Below are 19,243 nucleotides of genomic sequence, written 5' to 3'. Positions count from 1 at the left end.
TTTACAGTATCAGGACTTAGACTGTCAGGAGTTTCAGTATCAGAATTTGAGTCTTCATTTTCAAATCTCAGCTGATCATGGTCAATGAAATCTTCAAGACCAGTAATCTTTTTGTCATCAAAAGAGACATTGATAGATTCCATGACCACTTTTGTTCTCAAATTATAGACTCTGAAGGCTTTTGTGGAAAGTGGATATCCAACAAAGATTCCTTCATCAGCTTTTAGATCAAACTTTGATAGCTGTTCAAGATGAGTCTTGAGAACAAAACACTTGCATCCAAATACATGAAAATATTTCAGTTTTGGCTTCTTTTTCTTCACCATCTCATATGGTGTTTTTCCATGCTTGTTAATGAGTGTTGTATTTTGAGTAAAACAAGCAGTCTGCACAGCTTCAGCCCAGAAATAGGTTGGAAGCTTTGCTTCTTCAGGTATTGTACGTGCAGCTTCAATGAGAGTTCTATTCTTCCTTTCAACAACTCCATTTTGCTGTGGAGTTCCAGGAGCAGAAAATTCCTGCTTTATTCCATGGCTTTTGCAGAACTCTTCCATTATCAAATTCTTGAACTCAGTGCCATTATCACTCCTTAAAATTTTCACAGAATCTTTGACCATTTTATCCAGCTGTTTGACATGATCAATCAAGATAGATGCAGTTTCACTTTTTGTGTGCAAGAAATACACCCAAGTGTATCTGGTGAACTCATCCACTATGACCAACGCATACTTCTTCTTTGCAATAGACATGACATTTACTGGACCAAATAGATCAACATGTAGTAGATGATAAGGCTCAAGAATTGATGATTCAGTCTTGCTCTTGAATGAAGATTTTCTTTGTTTGGCTTTCTGACATGAATCACAAAGACCATCAGGAGCAAATACTGTGTTTGGCAATCCTCTCACAAGATCTTTCTTGACCAGTTCATTTATATTGTTGAAATTTAAATGAGAGAGTTTCTTATGCCAATTCCAGCTTTCTTCAATTGATGCTCTACTCATCAGACAGATTGCAGAACCATCATTACTTGTTGAAAGCTTAGCTTCATAAATGTTACCACGCCTGTATCCTTTCAGAACAATTTTGCCTTTAGATTTACTCACAATTTCACAGTGTTCTTCAAAGAAATCAACATGATAACCTCTGTCACAGATTTGACTTATACTCAGTAGGTTGTGTTTAAGTCCTGAGACCAGAGCTACTTGTTTAATTATGACATTTCCAAGATTGATATTGCCATATCCCAATATTTTTCCAATGTTGCCATCTCCATAAGAAACACTTGGGCCAGCTTTCTCCACAAAGTCTGATAGCAGGGCCTTATTTCCAGTCATATGTCCTGAACATCCACTGTCCAGAACTAGAATATTTTTCCTGTTGCCCTGCAATCACAAAGACCACTAATTATTAATTTTAAGGACCCAGACTTGCTTGGATCCTTTGGCCTTATTAAGTTTGTTAACATTTGCAGCGGATTTAGCATCAGAGTTTATGTTAACATTTTTCTTATCAGAACTTACACTATCAGACTTTGAATCGGAATTTACACTAGAAGGAACAATGGAAACTTTCTTCAAAGAAGGTTTTATTTGATAATAATCATAGTACAAACTATGATATTCCTTACAAGTATAAATGGAATGCCATAAACTACCACAATGAAAACAAGGATTTTGTGGTTTGTATCTAACAGACTGACTCTTAACTCCTGATTTTGAAGGTAAGGAGTTAATATTCTTATTCTTCCTGCAAAAAGAAGCCAGATGGTTAGAACTTCCACAGTTATGACATATTTTCCTAGGAGCATCAGGAACAGGTTTATAATCATTTATTTTATTCACACCTTCCTTTCCATTCCTGTTTTTCCTAGGTGATTTTACCTTGTTTGCATTCTTGACATCTTTCAGCTTATGCTTAAGCTGCTTCTTTGTCATTAAGCCTATGTTCACTTCAGCTGTCTTTTCCTGTTTTAGTTTGTCAGAAGTTGATTCCTTTGTAACTTCTGATTTTTCATTTTCAGACTTTACAGTTATAAACTTAACAGGTTTTAACTTTGGCTTTTACTTATCAACAGACTTAATTTCTTCAGTTCCTTTATCTTTCTTATCTTCTCCATAACCTAAGCCCTCTTTCCAGTTTCCACTACTTAGCAAATTTTGAGTTGTTTTGCCAGAGTTAGTCCAAGTCCTGATAATCTCTCTTTCCTTTTCTAACTCAGTTTTTAGAGATTCATTTAATTTTAGCACTTCATTCCTAACATAAAAAGCATCATCTCTATCCTTCTGAGTTTGATGGAAAATGACTAACTCTTTTTCTAAGAAATCATTTCTTTTCTTAAATGCAAGATTCTCAGAAGTTAATCTTTCACATGTTAAAGTTTGATCTCTATAGCTAACAAACATGGTTTTAAGATATCTTCTCAACTCATTAATATCATCAGTATGAAAAGCATAAGTAGTCTGAGGTACCTTTGTTTCAGCAGCTTCAGAACTGCTCTCAGTACTTTCTTTATCAGCATTTGCCATCAATGCATAGTTTTCCTCACTTTCAGAGTCTGAGGTGTCTGTCCAGCTTTTCTGCTTTGTGACAAGAGCCTTGCCTTTGTCACCCTTTACCTTCTTGCAGTCAGGAGATATGTGGTCTTTCTCACCACAGTTATAGCATTTAACATTGGTGTAATCTCCTCTGTCAGACTTTCCTCCTCTGCCTTCAGATCTTCTGAAATTCTTCTTATCAGAACTTATGCCTTTTCTGGAAAACTTCTTTCCCTTCCTGAACTTCCTGTATGCAATCTTTGTGATTCCTTTCACCATAAGAGCACACAGCTTCATCATCTCCTCATCAGCATCAGTCTCAGGCAAGCTTTCAGAATCTGAGTCATCATCACTCTCAGAACTTGATGACTCAGTATCAGACTTTATGAAAAGAGCTTTACCCTTGTCTTTCTTTGAGGAAGCTGCTTTGGGGAATTCTTCTTCAGCCTTAAGAGCAACTGTCCTTGACTTTCCTCCTTTCCTCTTGCTTCTTTGTTCCATCTCCAGCTCATGAGTCTTGAGCATTCCATAGATTTCGTCAAGAGTTGTTTCATCAAGATTGTAGTTGTCTCTTATTGTCGTTGCCTTCAAATCCCAACATTCAGGAAGAGCTAACAGGAACTTAAGGTTTGAATCTTCAATATCATACTCTTTATCAACCAATGACAAATCATTCAAAAGTTTGACAAATCTATCATATAAATCATTCAATGACTCATTAGTCTTTGAGTCAAAGTGTTCATACTCTTGAGTGAATATTGTCTTCCTGTTCTTCTTAATTGTGTCAGTTCCCTGACACCTTGTTTCCAGAGCATCCCATATCTCCTTAGCAGTCTTGCAGTTGATTACCCTGTTTGACATTACATTATCAATGGCACTATGCAGTAAGTGTCGTACCTTAGCATCCTTAGTAATTGATGCTATGTCTTCAGCAGTATAATCACTCTTCTCATTTGGTACGGTCTTTGCTGCTTCACCTGCAACTGCAACAGCGAGTTTGGTTGGTTTGTGAGGGCCTTCCTTGATTCTATCAAGTATTCTGGATCTGTTGCTTCCAGGAACATGGTCATCCTTACCTTCCATATGGGATATTCAGATGGTCTCAGTATGGGAACACTGATGGTCTCATACCGACTCTGAATTTGTGTCTTTGGTGGTTCCTCAGTTTTGGTAGGCTTAGTTGGAGTTTCTGTGTCCGACATGATTGTGTTTGGATCTTTAACTGTATATATGTTAACAGATAGGCTCTGATACCAATTGTTAGGTCACACACACACTGTAGAGGGGGTGAATACAGTGTATAGTACACTCAAATCGAACTTTAAGAACTTAAGTAACAGAAAACAAACTTTATTGAAACAATAAACTCTGTTACAGTATGAAACTGTTACCTCTCAGTGATGAACAAATATCACGAGAGCTGCTAGGGTTACAATGAATAATCTTCTCTAATAATGATAACACTTATAGTGTAAACCCTATATATGTGTTTATATACTACACAGTTACAAGATAATCGCTAATTGATATGGAATATGATTCTGCTTCCTAAAATATATCAATCAGATATCTTTTCTTCCAAGTATTCCATTCTTCACGGAATTCCTTCTTCATGCATATCTCTTCTTATGTTTATCTTGATCTTCTTTCCTTTAATCAGCTACTGTCCTTATCTGATTGTCCTTCAGCACTTAAGTTCTGATATCTATCTTCTGATGATTATCTCCTGATAACATAAGTACTGATATCCTTAAGTCCTGACTTCCAGTATAAGTACTGATCAACAGTTAAGTACTGATTTATCCTGTTCAAATAAGATCTGAAAGCTAAACATAAAACATATTAGCCATGACATTATCAAATATATCTAACATCTTATTCTTTTTTTTTCTTCTTAAAATGTATTTAATTTATTCATATAATTATAACTTGTTAATATTAGATAATCAAGTAGTAATAAATGTACGTAATAATGAGACATAATACTTAATACATGCATATTAAATAAATATAATTATTAACATACAATTATGAGGGGCAATTTAGTAATTTTAACATGATTAAATTGTCTCATACAACCCCTTATTTACTCTATTATATATACCAACTTAAAACCCGTGCGATGCATGGATCGTACAGATTTTTTTTAATATTATATATATTTTTTTAAAAAAATTGAATTCAATTTTAATTTTGTTCATTTAAAATTTTAAATGATATGATTTCATAATAATTATATTAGTAGACGTATATGTTCATAACTTTTTAGAAAATTTATACTTATTAAAAGTGATAACATTGGTAAGGAGTGAAATGTTATTATAACTAAATTATTATTTTGTTGAGAATAAAAATATAATGTCTTCATTATGTTGGGACCTTAAAAAATATTATTTTAGCATGTTGATTACTTAATCGATTAATAGTAATTCTATAAAAGATATTTTAAAAAGACAATATTACTGATTGAACGATATAGTTTTATTGATAATTTAATGTGTATTTTTAAAAAAATAATATTTATGTTTTAATTGAAATTTGATTTTTAATTCACATCAATATGATACAAATTATACTTAATCTAATGTTAATTTGATTTATCTCGTATCATTGGTTTATATTATTTTATTTTAGCCAGATGCCCAATACACCGGTCAAATCAAACTAATTATTTTTAATTTATTTTTAATTTTTTTAAGTGTGGATCAATAAGATAATTTTGTTTTAGACTGAATAATTAGTATATATTATTTTACTTTTGTTGATCGAATTGTATTTTTATTTTAGTTTTGTGTTAGTGTGAATCAATTGTATAATATATTTTTTTATCTTGGATAAATAAAATATATTATTTTGTTTATCCAAGTTCATTTGTATAATTTTTTTAGCAGGATTGATAGTATTATTATTTTATCTTAACCCGAGTCACATTATATATCAACTAAATTTTAAGAATTATATTTAGTTTGTTTAAATTTAATTTAGTGTGAAGTAACAAATTAGAATGATATAAAACTCGATATGAATTAAAATTTAAATTGGTAGAAGAAGTTAAATTTAATATAAATTATAGTGATACAGAATTTGATATAAAATAGGATTCAAATTGGTAAAATAATAGAGTAAGTTGACTTCAAATGATCAACCCAATAATTAAAATTAGAACAATTAAGTAAGGGTAATTAAGTAATTAAGTAATTTCAGCAAGTAAATTATTAAAAAAAATTAAAATGTATATTCTATAACATAACATACAATACGTGTGGTATGGTAATTACTAGTTTCTGAATTCCCGACAAATCAAGAGCCCAGGATCAGCAGCAACCCCTCAACTGTTATAAACCTTCAGTTACAATCACAATGGTCTTCAAAGAAAAAGTCGCTCCAACTTGTTAAATATTTTACCCTGCAACTTGGTGAAAAACGTCCATGTTCCCGAATTCTGAAGACCAACACTAAATCCTCTCCCATAATATAACCCCGTCTAGACCACCCAACTTTAGAACTCGGCACCAAAAAAAAACGGTTTGTACCACACTTTTAACAACCAAACGGATGATGTGCATAACAGGAAAGAGTAACCTGTCGATGTACGCCAAAAGCAATTGCGGCGCAGACCTCGTAGAATCCTTGCAAATTTGAGCACACGACAATTTCATTGTCAAATTTTGAACACCCGGTCTTTCCTCCCATCACCCTACTTGCCAGCAATCCAGGGTTAACTGTATCTCATCTAAACCAACAAATCTATTTTAGCATCCAAGGCTTTTTAAGATGCCATCGAGTTTCTGTTTGACAACTAAAGGTTTAACATAAGAGTCCTTTAAGAATATAGGATGGTACTCTAACCCTTTCCATTTTGCAATAAGTGCGAAATGCGGGCGCATAAATTCAGCAGCAACGATCTCTACAATAACTGCTTTTGGGGAGGCTGACACTATATGAGTGAGACCTGCTCCATGAGCCCCAATAATGACCGAGGCATCTTGAATTGCTCGCACCTGCTCTTTCATGTGCATATGGGCAAATATTCCGTTGACTAAATTAATTTTGCAATCTACATGTTCTGATGCCCAGATCTTTAAAGAATCAAAAAGCTGTTGTTCATTGCTGAGCCTTGATTGAACCTTACCAGCATGGCGTGGATGAGCCAAGTAATCCTCACGCCGAACAAACAGAACATTTAGACCTGCGTCGGGCTTCAAAGTTTGGTGCCTATCCACTGGAAATCCAAATGAAGCTCTTATCATCTCGCCAAACTCAGATATGCGAGCTGTTCTCCGGTCATCAGGTTGTTGCCACAGATCATGAGCAGAAGCTCCATGGCAGTCTACATCTTCAGTCAGCCCTTTAAATAAGACAGTTTCATATCCTATAGGTGATAGGATAGCATGGCGAAAACAAACAGGTCCACTAAAATTTTTAGCATATCTTAGGCTCGAGAACATTGCTCTCCATGTTTCTTCTAAGGGTGCCTGGAACATTGCCAAGACATTAAGAAGATAATTCTATGCTGCATAATGGTTAAATTAACCAGGTAAGTAGACAAGCACACAAGCACTTAAAATATCCACAAGTTTGTTGCAGTCACTTAAATATACATCAAAATATACCTTTCTTCTTTAAAGACATTAGGACATAAAAATTTTGAACAATTTGAAAAGCAAAAGCTAATGTGTGCCTCAGCCTAATAACTGAAAGACATGGAATATTAATAACTGAAAGATAGCACATTATGAATTTGCAAGCGCACAATTATCATGACACCAACAAGAAGAATTACAATCTAGAGAAATACAGCAATGAGGTGAAGCCGAGCATACATACCATGCAGTGACCATCTACGAACACCAGATGAGGCCGATTTGGCAAGCCGGTTACTCTAGAAGCCACATATGCAGCATACCAATCTGTAACTGTATGAAACAGATTTGCATACTCAAAGCGTGTAACCAAAAGTGTTGGTTCGTCAACCCACTGAAGAAGATACTTTAAAGTCAAGAACTTTAACACACAACTGTAAGTTAAAAGATACATCTGTAGTCATTTATTGCATGGTAAATCATGGATAAGACTTTCACGACATTGGTATTCCATATTATTTCTTAATATTAGAAGTTAGAAGTGTCGTAACAATAAGTGATGACTATTTATGGTGTAATACTGAAAAACAAGAAAGTCTAATCTGCACTTATTCACATGAGTTTATATTTACTTTCTTAAAAGGTTTTGTGACACTTTCACTTGTTTATTTGATAATTTATACATAATAACCAATAGCATTCTTGTTTTGACATAGAATTTGAATGGAAGTGCGTTTCTCCTGCCAAAGCCCACAACATTCCTTCCAAAATCCCTAGTAGCCTATAAGCACGTGGGATTGTATGTATAATGTAGTTATATATCTATCTTCAACGACTAAATGATGGACATTAGTACAAACAAAATTCTTGAGCACGCCTCCAAGAAATCAAAAAATCCAACTTCTACAGAAACCCCTCAAGTGACAGCTATCTGCAAGGCTTATTCTAGTGGATTCCTCAATGCAATTATACCGTGTGCGTGTGAATATTTAAACTTTTGAAATTGTTCAAAACAAAAAAGGTTACACTTGTGGAGATTAGAAGGGCATATCATAGCATGATAGCAATAAATATTCACTTAATTTTTTTTTTAAAGTCTTTGCGCCTTCACTTTCCGAATCCAATGATAATAAACCTCAACCAACCCGAACCATCGCAAAGGCATGCATCGATTCTAATGCTGAACTCTATATATCACTAAGAATACTGATCCATTGCTAAGCTTATTCAGCATAATAAGTAAAAACTAAAGTTGCTTTCTTATCCTAATTCTCTTAACCTACAAGTTATACTGGCATTAAATACTAGTGAACCAAACAATAACAAGACAAATTCATAAATGCAGCAAAAGACGCAATCTTGATTACTTTACTATTAATTATTAAACTATACTATACAATCAAACAAAACTAAAATGCAAGCATACAAAGAGACAATCTTGATTACCTCGGAGCACTTAAACTCGCTTCTCGGGACCAACACAATCGACTTGATCAAATCCCGCAATGTATGCCTAATAACCTCCCCGTGCGGATAAACACGGCCAAGCAAATGTGGAGTAACAAGCTTCTCCCCAAACTTTTTCTCATCTTCAACCCGAATATCGAAAGCTCCAGCCTCAAAAACCGGCAACTCATCATCCTCCTCTCTGCCAATCACACTCTCCAACGCCTCACCACCATGAGACATATTAATCTTATCAACATTCATCCTAATAATCGAAGCTTCACAAACAGAACTCAACAAAGTATCACTCTTATAACATCGAAACCAGCCCGAACCGGAAGGCGAAAACGGTGAAGAAGAGTTGAGGAGATAGAGAGGGCGAGTGAAGCCATTACCGAAATAAGCTTCACATGATCCGAATTTGACATTAGGGTTTTGAGACCAGGGGAGATAAGAGGGGAGAATGGGCCAGGGCTTGGAGAATGAATTGGGCTGAGAAAAGCCCAAGAAATGATGAAGAGGTTGAGGAGGTGGAGGAGGAGAGTTAGGAGAGTGGTGTTTTAAGTAGTCTGGGTGAGATGAGAAGTAGAGAAAAAGAGTGATTGTGTTGATGAAGAAGAGGAGTATTATTATTTTTAATGTTCTGGTCTTCATTTTTATTTGTTCTTTTTGTTTGTGTAGTTGAAGTTTTAGTTGGTGTCTCTCTCTTTCTTTCTTTCTTCCTCCGATCCGAGAAGTAAACGGAGGAGGAAGAGAGAGAGAGAGATGAACTTGGTGTCTCTCTCTTTCTTCCTTCCTCCGATCCGAGAAGTAAACGGAGGAGAGAGAGAGAGAGGGAGGAGAGAGATGTAGTTGGTGTCTCTCTGTCTTTCTTCCTCCGATCCAAGAAGTGAACAGAGGGGAGAGAGAGAGATGAGTGGGGAGAGAGATCTTTGGTTTTTCTATTGGGTTTCCACAGATCCAGAATACACAGTTGAGATTTTTGTTGTATCATGTATGTGTTGCTCCATGTGTGTACCAGTGGAATTACCTAAATCACTTCATTTTTTATTTGTTGACACTGTAATCAATCATTTTACTCTAACGTTTTCGTTGTAATTTCGTTTGCATATGTTGGTTTAATTGTTGGCTCTTTATATCGTTATAATCAATAACTTTCTTAATTTAGAATTTTATCTCTTTCTGATAAATTTTGTTTTTCTCTTTTGAGATGCGTGCTTATGAAAATAATTAAGAGATGTATTTAATCAAAATTTTAAAAGATTATTTGGATTATTGAAATCAAAAATATTCAGTTTAGATTTTAAATAATTTTTTAAAATTTGATGGTATTCAATAGAGATTAAAAAAGTCTTTTAAAATCTGAGTGTATTCAATTTAGATTTTAAAAAATTTACTGAAATCTAACAATAATCAATTTGATTTTTAAAATATCTATCAAAATCCGATAGTGTTGGATTTTTTTTATTTGAAAGATTGATAGATTTTGATGAATTTACTGGTTCATTTTAATCTTTTGAAATATATTTAAAATACATGAGATTTTGAAAGATTTCCGGAAAATTTTACAAAATCAACAAAATTCTGCAAGATCTCTTTATAAACTCTGTCAAAATCCCTCTCATAATTATTATCAATATTTAAAATCTGAAATGAATAAACTCCCTCTCATAATTGAGTAAGTACCAAAAAAACCTTTAATTAAAGCCCCCTAAGTGTGAGTACAACTCAAAATAAAGAATTTTAACGATACAAACTTCGCCAAAAACATCTTGAAGAGCCTCTTTATCCATTCCTTATAAATATTATTATAAAATATTAGAATTTTAGTAATTTAAAATATTATAAGAAAAATTAATTCTAACAATATTCCTTATATAGACTCCTTTTTATTATTATAATATAGGAAGGAAAGAGAGAAAGACAAGAAAAAGAATATTAGAATGGAGGGAAATGAATATTTTATTCATATAAACTGAATAAGGAATGAGATAAGATTCTTTAAAAATAAAAATAAGTAAGATGAAGAGCATATCAAATTTTTAAAGGATTGATAGGAGTTTCTTGAAGTGATATTTTATGTCAAATTTCTTAAATTTTGAATTTAAGATACCATTAAGCCAGTATATTAGAGGTATATTGTAGAAGTTCTTAATAATCTTTTAATCCTGGGATTTGCATGAACATATTCCTTTTTTTGCTACGCATGAACATATTCATCCGTTCTTATAGTTCAAAAGTGTTTATTTTTGTCCTGAAAACATATCTTTTTAATCTTGAATCTCTCAATTTACATCGAGTTTTTTTCCGGTCCTTCAATTTTTTTCCCAATCCAAAATTAAAAAATACGTTTTCTGTACGTTAGAAATAAAAAGGAACATTTGTGAATCACATGTGCAAATCTTGAGATTTAAAAATTTATTAAGCGTGCAAAATCATACCATATTCCCGAGTTCAAATTTGAAGAGAAATGGAAATATTTGTACTTATTCATTTTCTTTAACATGTTCTCTAGATTTTTTAAACGAAATAAAAGAATAAAAAGTGATGTTGAATATAACTCAATTTAACTTCAAAACGTTTTTTCCAAAAATGAGATCATGGTGTGAGAAAGATTAACCGGAGTAATAATAATTTCTAATATTTAAACAAATCATTACTTTTTCTTCCCTTCTTAAAATAACTTAGGAACATTTACACATTTAAGATGCGTCAGCCAAACACGCGTGCTTCGTTACAGTCATAGTGGGTCGCGAGTCGCAGCTACAAGTCTATAATAAGGTCCCGGCTCTCAACCCATAGGCCATAACTGAAATGCTTTTTTGCCCAAACTCTTTCTTTTTTCTTGAATTTATTCAAATATTTAAATTTGATATGAGGGAGAAAAATATTACAGTTGTGCAACGGTCATACACTCGTTTAGACTTGGAATACAAAGAGCATGGCTGGATCATCATTGAGCAGACATGTTCGTATTCACCTCGCTAAACTGTTTCTTGTTGATGCTGTTTGTCATGTTTGGCGTCGAAGAAATAGGTATCTTACATTGTGTGTTGGAAGAGCCATTGATCCACCACAACTGGAAGCCCTTCTAAGTTCCAAGTCAGAAGATCAATTCATCTGCCAGCAGTCATCTGTTTTGTATGTTCTTATGTTTATACCGCAAAATGACAATATGCACACAGTTCATGAAAATCATAAGGTCAAAATAAAGATCAAGACAGATGATATTATATATACTTGTTGTTTGCAGGTCTATACGCAAATTTTGATTTACACCAACGAAGGAGAAATGAAATATCGTGCATTCTTGATTTCAAACATTAGATCACAAAACCCTTAACTAGAAAAAAAAATACAAGTCATCTTCATCTGTGCTCCAAACATCTAAAGACTAAAAACTTCATGCACAGTGAAAAAACCAGGAATATGGTAGCTGATTAGAGAGAAATCGACATGTGTTCATTATAGTATAAGAGTTGCTAGAAGAATTGCAAGGCTCAGCAGGAAACTGCTTCCAGCTACTTTAGCTTGCCCACTTGGTTGCTTTGGGGATGGTGCTGTAGCACCACTGCTGGTCCTATTATCGGCATCTGGTTTAACGACAGTGGCAGGAAATGGGGGCTCCGTCACATTGGACAATGTCAGCACTGGGTTGGGAGCTTCAGCTGGTGGCTGAGTTTTGCTCACACTTAAGAGGCCATCATGACCTACGCCTACTGGATCCATGTACTTTGGTGTCTTGTTTCCTAAAGTTAAGCAGCGGTTCCCTGTGATTATCAATATAAACCATCATATATTATAAGAGAGCAAGAGAGTAGAAGGCGAGAATGTGAGATAAAGAAAGACCTTAAGCATTTCCTCCAAAATAAAAAGGCAGTGATATGATAACTATGTATTAGCTACAAAGAAGAAAAGCTGGAGAATGAAATACTAGACAAATTGTTTTTTTATGATAACAATATACAAGCTTTAGAGGAGAAAACTGATGATGTGCAGATAAGAACTTACTTCTGTATCTGTTGGCTGTCCCAGGAAAATCAGTAATGACACCATCAACTCCGGAACCACTAAAAAATAAATTTAGTTCCACATATGGATCCGAGAGGCAGTCCCATGCTTGAGAAAAAAACTCATTTTGAAAAAGTTCCACGTAGACAGCTAGCTTGAATGCCTGTAGCTTTGAAACAATATCTGTGGCACCAGTAAGGAAATGCTGGTTTTCAGTATAAACAGATTTTTTGTTGATGACCAGAGAATTGGCAAATTTTGCTATGTCCAAAATGGTCGAGTTCAAGGTGTCACTAATATCCTCCTCAATGTCATAAACAAACTCATAATTGTTTTTCTCCTCCTTTAGTTTAATAAGAACAGCACTACTCGAAGACTGAATCATTACTTTCTTCCTTGTCTGATTATTATAACCAGCTTTGCTCAAGGAATCAACAACAGCGTCTATCACAGACAACCCCTGCTTTTCTGCTAGGTAGGATGCATTCTGTTGGAGGGGGGAAGATTTACAAGCTCATGAGAAGTAGTATTGGGGAAATTGACAAGTTGTTGGACAATGAAGGCATGAAAAACATGCTACAAAATAAAGATCATTGCTGATTAAAATATCTACATATAACTGATATTCAACCTTCAAGTTCATGTGAGTTGCTATAATTGCTTTAAAAATCAATTTAAATAATGAATCTGTTAGCTAATGCATAACTAGAAATCAAAACACACTAATAAAGTCACCTCGATGCGGATCAAGACACCTAAAACAGAACTTGCATTATTTGCTAAGGCCAAAAAATCAGACAATGCCAAAAAATTTCCAGCATTCTTGTTTCTTGGGTTCCGATACAATGATGCATCTCGATAAGGATTTGAGATCACAGCTGCAATGAAAATTTATAAACATAACTATCTATCAGTATGCTACGAATCCTCATAATTATGAAAGATGCAAATGTCACAATTTATCACACATGCTAACATTTTCCAATTTTTTGTCCATCAATTTCAGATCACCAGCTTACGTATAGAAAGTGTAAACAGACGTTAAACTTACGTTTCAGACTTTGGATGTCACTCCAGTCAAGGCTGAATGAGAAAATTCCGTTACCGTCAAGTTCAGGGATGTTTGTAATTTGGTTGCTGAAAGTTTGAGCAGCCGTAGTTCCATCTATAAGGTTTATAGAGCCTAAACAAAATGGAGTTCCATCCTTAGTCATTTGAACAGGACAGTCAAGAACGTCAACTCCATCTAATATAGCTTGTTTATATGCTAAATCAGTACAACCAGGGTAAACTCCACTTGCTCCTTCATGTGAAATGACCAAAGGGTTTGCTGCAAGGAGGGACCAAAATACTAAATCACTTGGCGAGTCTACATTTGTGAAACCATATTTCAAACAGCTTTTTAACAATGAATTCGGATGTTTTCAAACAAACTGAAAAAAGAAAGGATGGTGTACACAAAAAAATTTATGTATTAACGTCATACCTGGTCCAGACAGATTATTGCCCATATGAGAGAAGCAATCTGCAGCATCAGAAATAATCAACAAAAAGGCTAAATGTAATATTAATTTATTATTAAATAACACTAGAACATTTGTACATAAGTTGGAACTATTTCTAACGTAGTATTCAATGAAGTTTACAGTGTCAGGACTCGGGAGGAAAGGTACCCCGGCCCATAGGAAAATTATCTTATTTCATCACTACTTGGACGTATATTAAAATTGCATCAAGCAACATTAAGGAGAACCAGGGCCTGCGTCGCCCAGAATCCTGTTATTGTAAACTAATGGATTTTGAGAAAAATTACATGTCCTCTCCAAATCAATAGTCAACTAACATGTAGTTTTCTTAGTAAAATAGTGAGCCAACATACAAGTAAACAAGATAAAATATGTAAAGAACTAATGCAAAAGTGTACCTATGGCCTCTGATGGAGTTATTGGGAAATCAGAAAGCACGCCGTCCACTGAAAAGTTGTCGTTGTCGATGAAATTTAAATACTCAGCTACAGGATCATAATTGTAATCATAAGCAAAAGGTACATCATTTGAAAAGTCAGATGCGAAAATTTCTAGTCCCTCTCTATGAGCATCCAACACAAGTGAGGTATGCGGCTCCAAATATAGATCTCTATCCAAAGGCCATATGAATGTTTTTGGAACTAAAATTCCGGAAGCAAATGTTTTGATATATGTCAGATTGTTTAAGAGTGAACCATAGGATTGGTTTGTGGAAGGCTCAATACCCTGTCCTAGAAAGCGAAATATAAGTTTTGTTGGGCTTCCCTTAAATCGTGGAACAATATTTCTCAAGAAGTTGACCTCTGGTGATGAAATATAGTTCACGACGACACTTCTAGATGCAGAGATTACGAAGCGGCTCATGCTCAAATTATGTTCACTGAAAAATGCATCATGCTGCAAAGAAATTAGAAAGGCATAAGATGGCTTGATTAATAGCTCAAAGATCAGAAGTCAAAACTACTTGCCTCATATTTAGCTAATTTGAGGAATCAAAATGCAAACAGCATGCATGATGATGGTTACCTGAATATTTAACCATAATCCAGGTGGTTTCAACTGCCTAGCCACCTCTTCAACAGTAACTACTTGGAACAAGCTCTGATCAAATATATTGGGACGGGAGAAAATTCCCTGTGTTACTGTTAAGTTTACAAAGAAGATTGTTAGTCCATTTAAGTCATCAACAACATTTTAAAAGAAATATGCTGAAGCCGCTCTAAGTACCAATCAGAGGTTTAAGCGTACCGAGATGTCACTAAAAGATCCAGGCTTATAACATATATATTTATGGTGAGAAGGCAAATGCTTGAATAACTTTAGCAAGCTCTCAAAGTATTATTTTTTAATTAGATAAGTATTAAAAGATCACGTAAAACTGCAAAATATTAATTAATGGTCACGAGTATAAATTTTTGCCCGGGAACTTATTACAAGCCTCTTAGTTGTTTTCTTTAGCACCGATAGAAAATGCAAAAGATGGCCTTAAAGATAAAGCAACTTAAACAACAACTCAACAAGCCTGAGAACACTTCCCTCTTCGAGAAATGGCCTGAAACGGAATTAATCTAGGTTTTTCTGCAACTCCACCCACCCTATCCCTCTAGAAACAAAACGTAAGTTAACACTTCCAGTATGGTGGTTAGGGAACAAAATATATTTGAAAGGTATAAACGTGCAGTCGAAAAACAGGCATGATATAACATGTGCAGCATGCGATCCCATACATCTTATGTGTAAAAGCCTCTGACAGGGACATCAGTACTCTTTTTTTTTTTCCCATAATAATTTCTCATTCATCTTTTTGATAAGATTAATATAAGAAAGCCTGACTTACAGGATATTTTTGTGAGAGTGTCTAAAGTGAAATCCACTGAGAACCATCCCGACCTACTAGCACCATTAACAAGGTACGATTTCTTCCTTTTGTCAAAAAGGCTCCAAATGTCAGAACCATTATCAAGAGTCAGTTCTGGGAAACAGATCCCAGCTCCATCACGTGTTAGTTGTACATCACACCACAAGATCATATTAGGCGAACCAATCATCAATGCCAAGTTGTATGCGTACAAACTGGAATCAGGAAATATTCCAGAAAAGCCACCACGTGCAATAGTTAAAGGCACATCTCCTACAAAAGGAATACAAATTTAAATTTTCAATCTTAAAAAACAGAAGAGAATTATCGCATAATGTAATAAAACCAAAAAAACAAGAAGTTGTACAGTTTACGATCTTGTATCAGTTTCAAACTATTCCTAATATAGACGAGTTCCAAACTATTGCATTCTATCTCTTTTTCAATCCCAGGCAGAGAGAGTGAGCTCGAGAGGGGAGTACTGATGCAAGAAAGAGTAAAGACCACTAAACCAAATTTAGAAGAAGATTGTTCGCTAAACTCCATACTAACTTCATCCTAATGAAATAACTGATACACTCGCACAAATAAGCAGAGAAACAATTGTATAACCCTGCTCTTAGAAAACTACTTCACAAAAACTTGCTCATTGTAAGTTTCTTAGATAATACAGAAGTCTAGCTGCTTTCAGTCACTACATCGCATGCTAGACATTCTCCTCACTTTTCAACTTAAGCGCCTTATCATCAATATATTTCAGAAGGTTGTTTTTGCCAAAATGTGTAATAGCAAGAACATCTGAGGGCTACTTTATTCCACAATGATATCTAATCACATAGGCAATTCAATTCATATAGTAGCCAAACCAATGATTGGTAAAAGTTTTTACTTAAGTGTTTCTGCAAAAGTCTCTTGTAAGTGCACATAAGATAGGCAAGCAACAAATTAAAGCAAGTTGAAGAAATTGCAATAACAATAAATAGTGCAAATTGCAATCATAGGACTGTTCTATAGAAATTAGAAATATCAAGACGTTAAATGAAACTAAAGAAATTGCAATTACACTGGATAGAGCGATATTTATTAATCACAACAAATCTAATTTGTTATACTTGTTTGCATGTGGATCAGTTGGGCCACAGTCACGGGGGGATCTAGTAAGAGACACCGGTGTCCTGCGTAAAATCAAATTTTACGTTTTTTCACCATTATTTTTTTTGAAAATATATGAAAGTGCCCTCTCAAAATTGCAAAAAAATATAAAGGGGTATTCTCAAAATTTTCCCCATGCTCCCCTAAACTAAAATTCTATCCGTCCCTAGCCACAGTGAAATTAAAAGAAAGAAAGTAAATGTGTATGCAGGGGCTCTGGTTAACGGGAACATTCCAAACAACGAATTAAAAACACTGTCACGATTAAAGTTTCGATTCTCGTTAACCGGACTTATTAACCTCGAAAAAGAAAGATAACAAAGTTACCACTCAACGTCTTCCATAAAGAGGAGGTGTTGTGTTTAGCAGATGATCTCTGAGAAGCATCAGCAGTAGCAAACACAACTAAGCAAAGAAGCAAGACGCCTGTAGTACTTGCCGCCTTTAACAACATTTTCGGCCGCGATTTTTTATGAGTAGTGGTAAAAGAAAAGGACAATAGTACAATAAAACATCAGCGTACAAGATGTATCTAAATTAATTATAGTATCTAGTCTAGTTAAATGGCATACTGACATGCAACAGCTGTAAGCAAACATACGTCTTTCTGTTTATGGGCAGTTAATAGTTTGTACTGGAAATGTACACTTATAGTTAATATTACCTCATGCGTATGTAATTAGTAAATGCACACTAAATTTAGTTTCTACTTATTTGAGCCCATTCTTATCATCTTCTAAGAATTTCTACTGCAGGACAACTGTGCATCTTTGACAATTATACAGAGCCTTTAAGAGGGGTTAATTGGGGTTTTAAAAGATCTTTTATGGATTTTAGAAAATTTGGAATATTTGATTTCCATACAAAATCTTTATTTATACTTGGTCAATTTTAATTTTAAAATTTGGTTGTATTCAATAAAATCTCAGTTTGTTTTTTAAATTTAGGTGATTTAAATTTGAATTTGGAAAAAATTATTACAAAATTATAAGGTTAATAATAAGATGTATCGATTTTGATGGATTTGTTTAAGTCTTTTATAAATCTTAAAATTTTATTAAATTATTGACTATTGTAGGAAGATGTTGATTTTTTATCCTGATAGGGGATACAAATAATCCTAACTGCGTAATAAATAAGCATATTAATTGTGCCTGATTTGGTCCACGGACGAAACCCAATTATTAAGGCCCAACAATTAGTATGTCATTAATTCGGCTCAAAGGGCTCGCAAACCAAAGTTTTATTATTAAAATTCGTAGGGCTAGTATCGACACAAGTTGTGATTTAGAAAACAAGTTCAAATCAGAATCAAACTCTCAAAAGAGTAGTCCTTAAGCCACATGATCCTATAAGAAAACAAATCCCTACATTCTAGAACTCCAAAGTCTATTTTACATTTAAGACTTATCCACCAAGTCTCCAAACCCTAATCCAATTCAGGGCATCCTATGCCTATATAAGGGGTCTCAGCCCACAAATCAAAACTACGTTTTTTGACTTGATCTTTAGCACAAACAAGGTACGTATGCATCTTGTGAAGGCAGATTGAGTCATGAAGTACGAGAGCAGTCAAATAGAGTCTTGAAGCTCACGAACCCTAGCATTAAATACACCCTAATTTTTTACTCATAACATTTGGCGCCTTCTGGGGGGAAAATAACAATAACCATGGTGAACGCACGGAGCGGAAACAACGTCCCTGAAGGAACACGGGCTGGGATAACCCAAACAATTTCATCGCTGGTAGAGATATCCCCGCACTCAACCTATACCTCCACTCAAAGAGGGATCTCAGTAGGGGCATCTGAAGCCCAGCCTTAAGAGACGAATCCCCCAATCCAAGATCTGCCCCAAGGAACGAATCCCGGGTTCCAGCAGCTGCATCATGCATGCGAGCATAAACCCTCGGCCTGTTAATTATGAATACTCGACGTTCGTAACTCCTGGAACCACCAACCCACCTTATGGGATGCCTATATATCCCGAGATTGGAGGAGGTGGACCCTCTAATCAAACTGAAAGAGCAAGACGGACACCCTCATATGTCGGTGGTTTAGAACCTATTCCTGAGAATCCAGAATTCTCTGGACCTTATTCAGCTAGAGATTCTGACTCGTCGGATGACGA

General features: G+C 34.7%; 2 protein-coding genes across 2 annotated transcripts; both read right to left on the bottom strand.

Moving 5' to 3' along the window:
• Positions 1 to 5,724: 5,724 nt before the first annotated feature.
• LOC141721345 (beta-1,2-xylosyltransferase) lies at positions 5,725 to 9,554 on the bottom strand. The gene is made up of 3 exons (XM_074524252.1): positions 8,567 to 9,554; positions 7,365 to 7,514; positions 5,725 to 7,012 (listed from the first exon to the last, which is right to left on the bottom strand). The coding sequence occupies exons 1-3, from the start codon at positions 9,218 to 9,220 to the stop codon at positions 6,290 to 6,292; spliced, it is 1,527 nt and encodes a 508-aa protein (XP_074380353.1). The 5' UTR covers positions 9,221 to 9,554; the 3' UTR covers positions 5,725 to 6,289.
• A 2,221-nt stretch (positions 9,555 to 11,775) lies between these two features.
• On the bottom strand, positions 11,776 to 17,638 carry LOC141721344 (glycerophosphodiester phosphodiesterase GDPDL3). The gene is made up of 9 exons (XM_074524251.1): positions 17,441 to 17,638; positions 15,941 to 16,234; positions 15,130 to 15,245; positions 14,502 to 15,000; positions 14,064 to 14,102; positions 13,629 to 13,907; positions 13,313 to 13,455; positions 12,578 to 13,064; positions 11,776 to 12,336 (listed from the first exon to the last, which is right to left on the bottom strand). Exons 1-9 carry the CDS (start codon positions 17,565 to 17,567, stop codon positions 12,032 to 12,034), a joined length of 2,289 nt encoding a protein of 762 aa, XP_074380352.1. The 5' UTR covers positions 17,568 to 17,638; the 3' UTR covers positions 11,776 to 12,031.
• Positions 17,639 to 19,243: the final 1,605 nt, after the last annotated feature.

The sequence above is a fragment of the Apium graveolens genome, chromosome 4, assembly GCF_009905375.1.
Source record: "Apium graveolens cultivar Ventura chromosome 4, ASM990537v1, whole genome shotgun sequence".
Classification (NCBI taxonomy): Eukaryota; Viridiplantae; Streptophyta; class Magnoliopsida; order Apiales; family Apiaceae; genus Apium; species Apium graveolens.
Note: the sequence above shows the minus strand (reverse complement) of the source record. Positions and strands in the feature narration are given on the sequence as shown.

Excerpts from the sequence above, each read along its gene's own strand:
- LOC141721345 (XM_074524252.1), bottom strand. The coding sequence starts at position 9,220 with ATGAAGACCAGAACATTAAAAATAATAATACTCCTCTTCTTCATCAAC. Across the intron at positions 7,515-8,566 it reads GCGAGTTTAAGTGCTCCGAG|TGGGTTGACGAACCAACACT; the intron begins GTAATCAAGATT and ends TATCTTCTTCAG. Across the intron at positions 7,013-7,364 it reads TCGTAGATGGTCACTGCATG|GCACCCTTAGAAGAAACATG; the intron begins GTATGTATGCTC and ends GCAATGTTCCAG.
- LOC141721344 (XM_074524251.1), bottom strand. The coding sequence starts at position 17,567 with ATGTTGTTAAAGGCGGCAAGTACTACAGGCGTCTTGCTTCTTTGCTTA. Across the intron at positions 15,246-15,940 it reads CACTCTCACAAAAATATCCT|TAACACAGGGAATTTTCTCC; the intron begins GTAAGTCAGGCT and ends TAAACTTAACAG. Across the intron at positions 12,337-12,577 it reads GACAGCCAACAGATACAGAA|GGAACCGCTGCTTAACTTTA; the intron begins GTAAGTTCTTAT and ends TGATAATCACAG.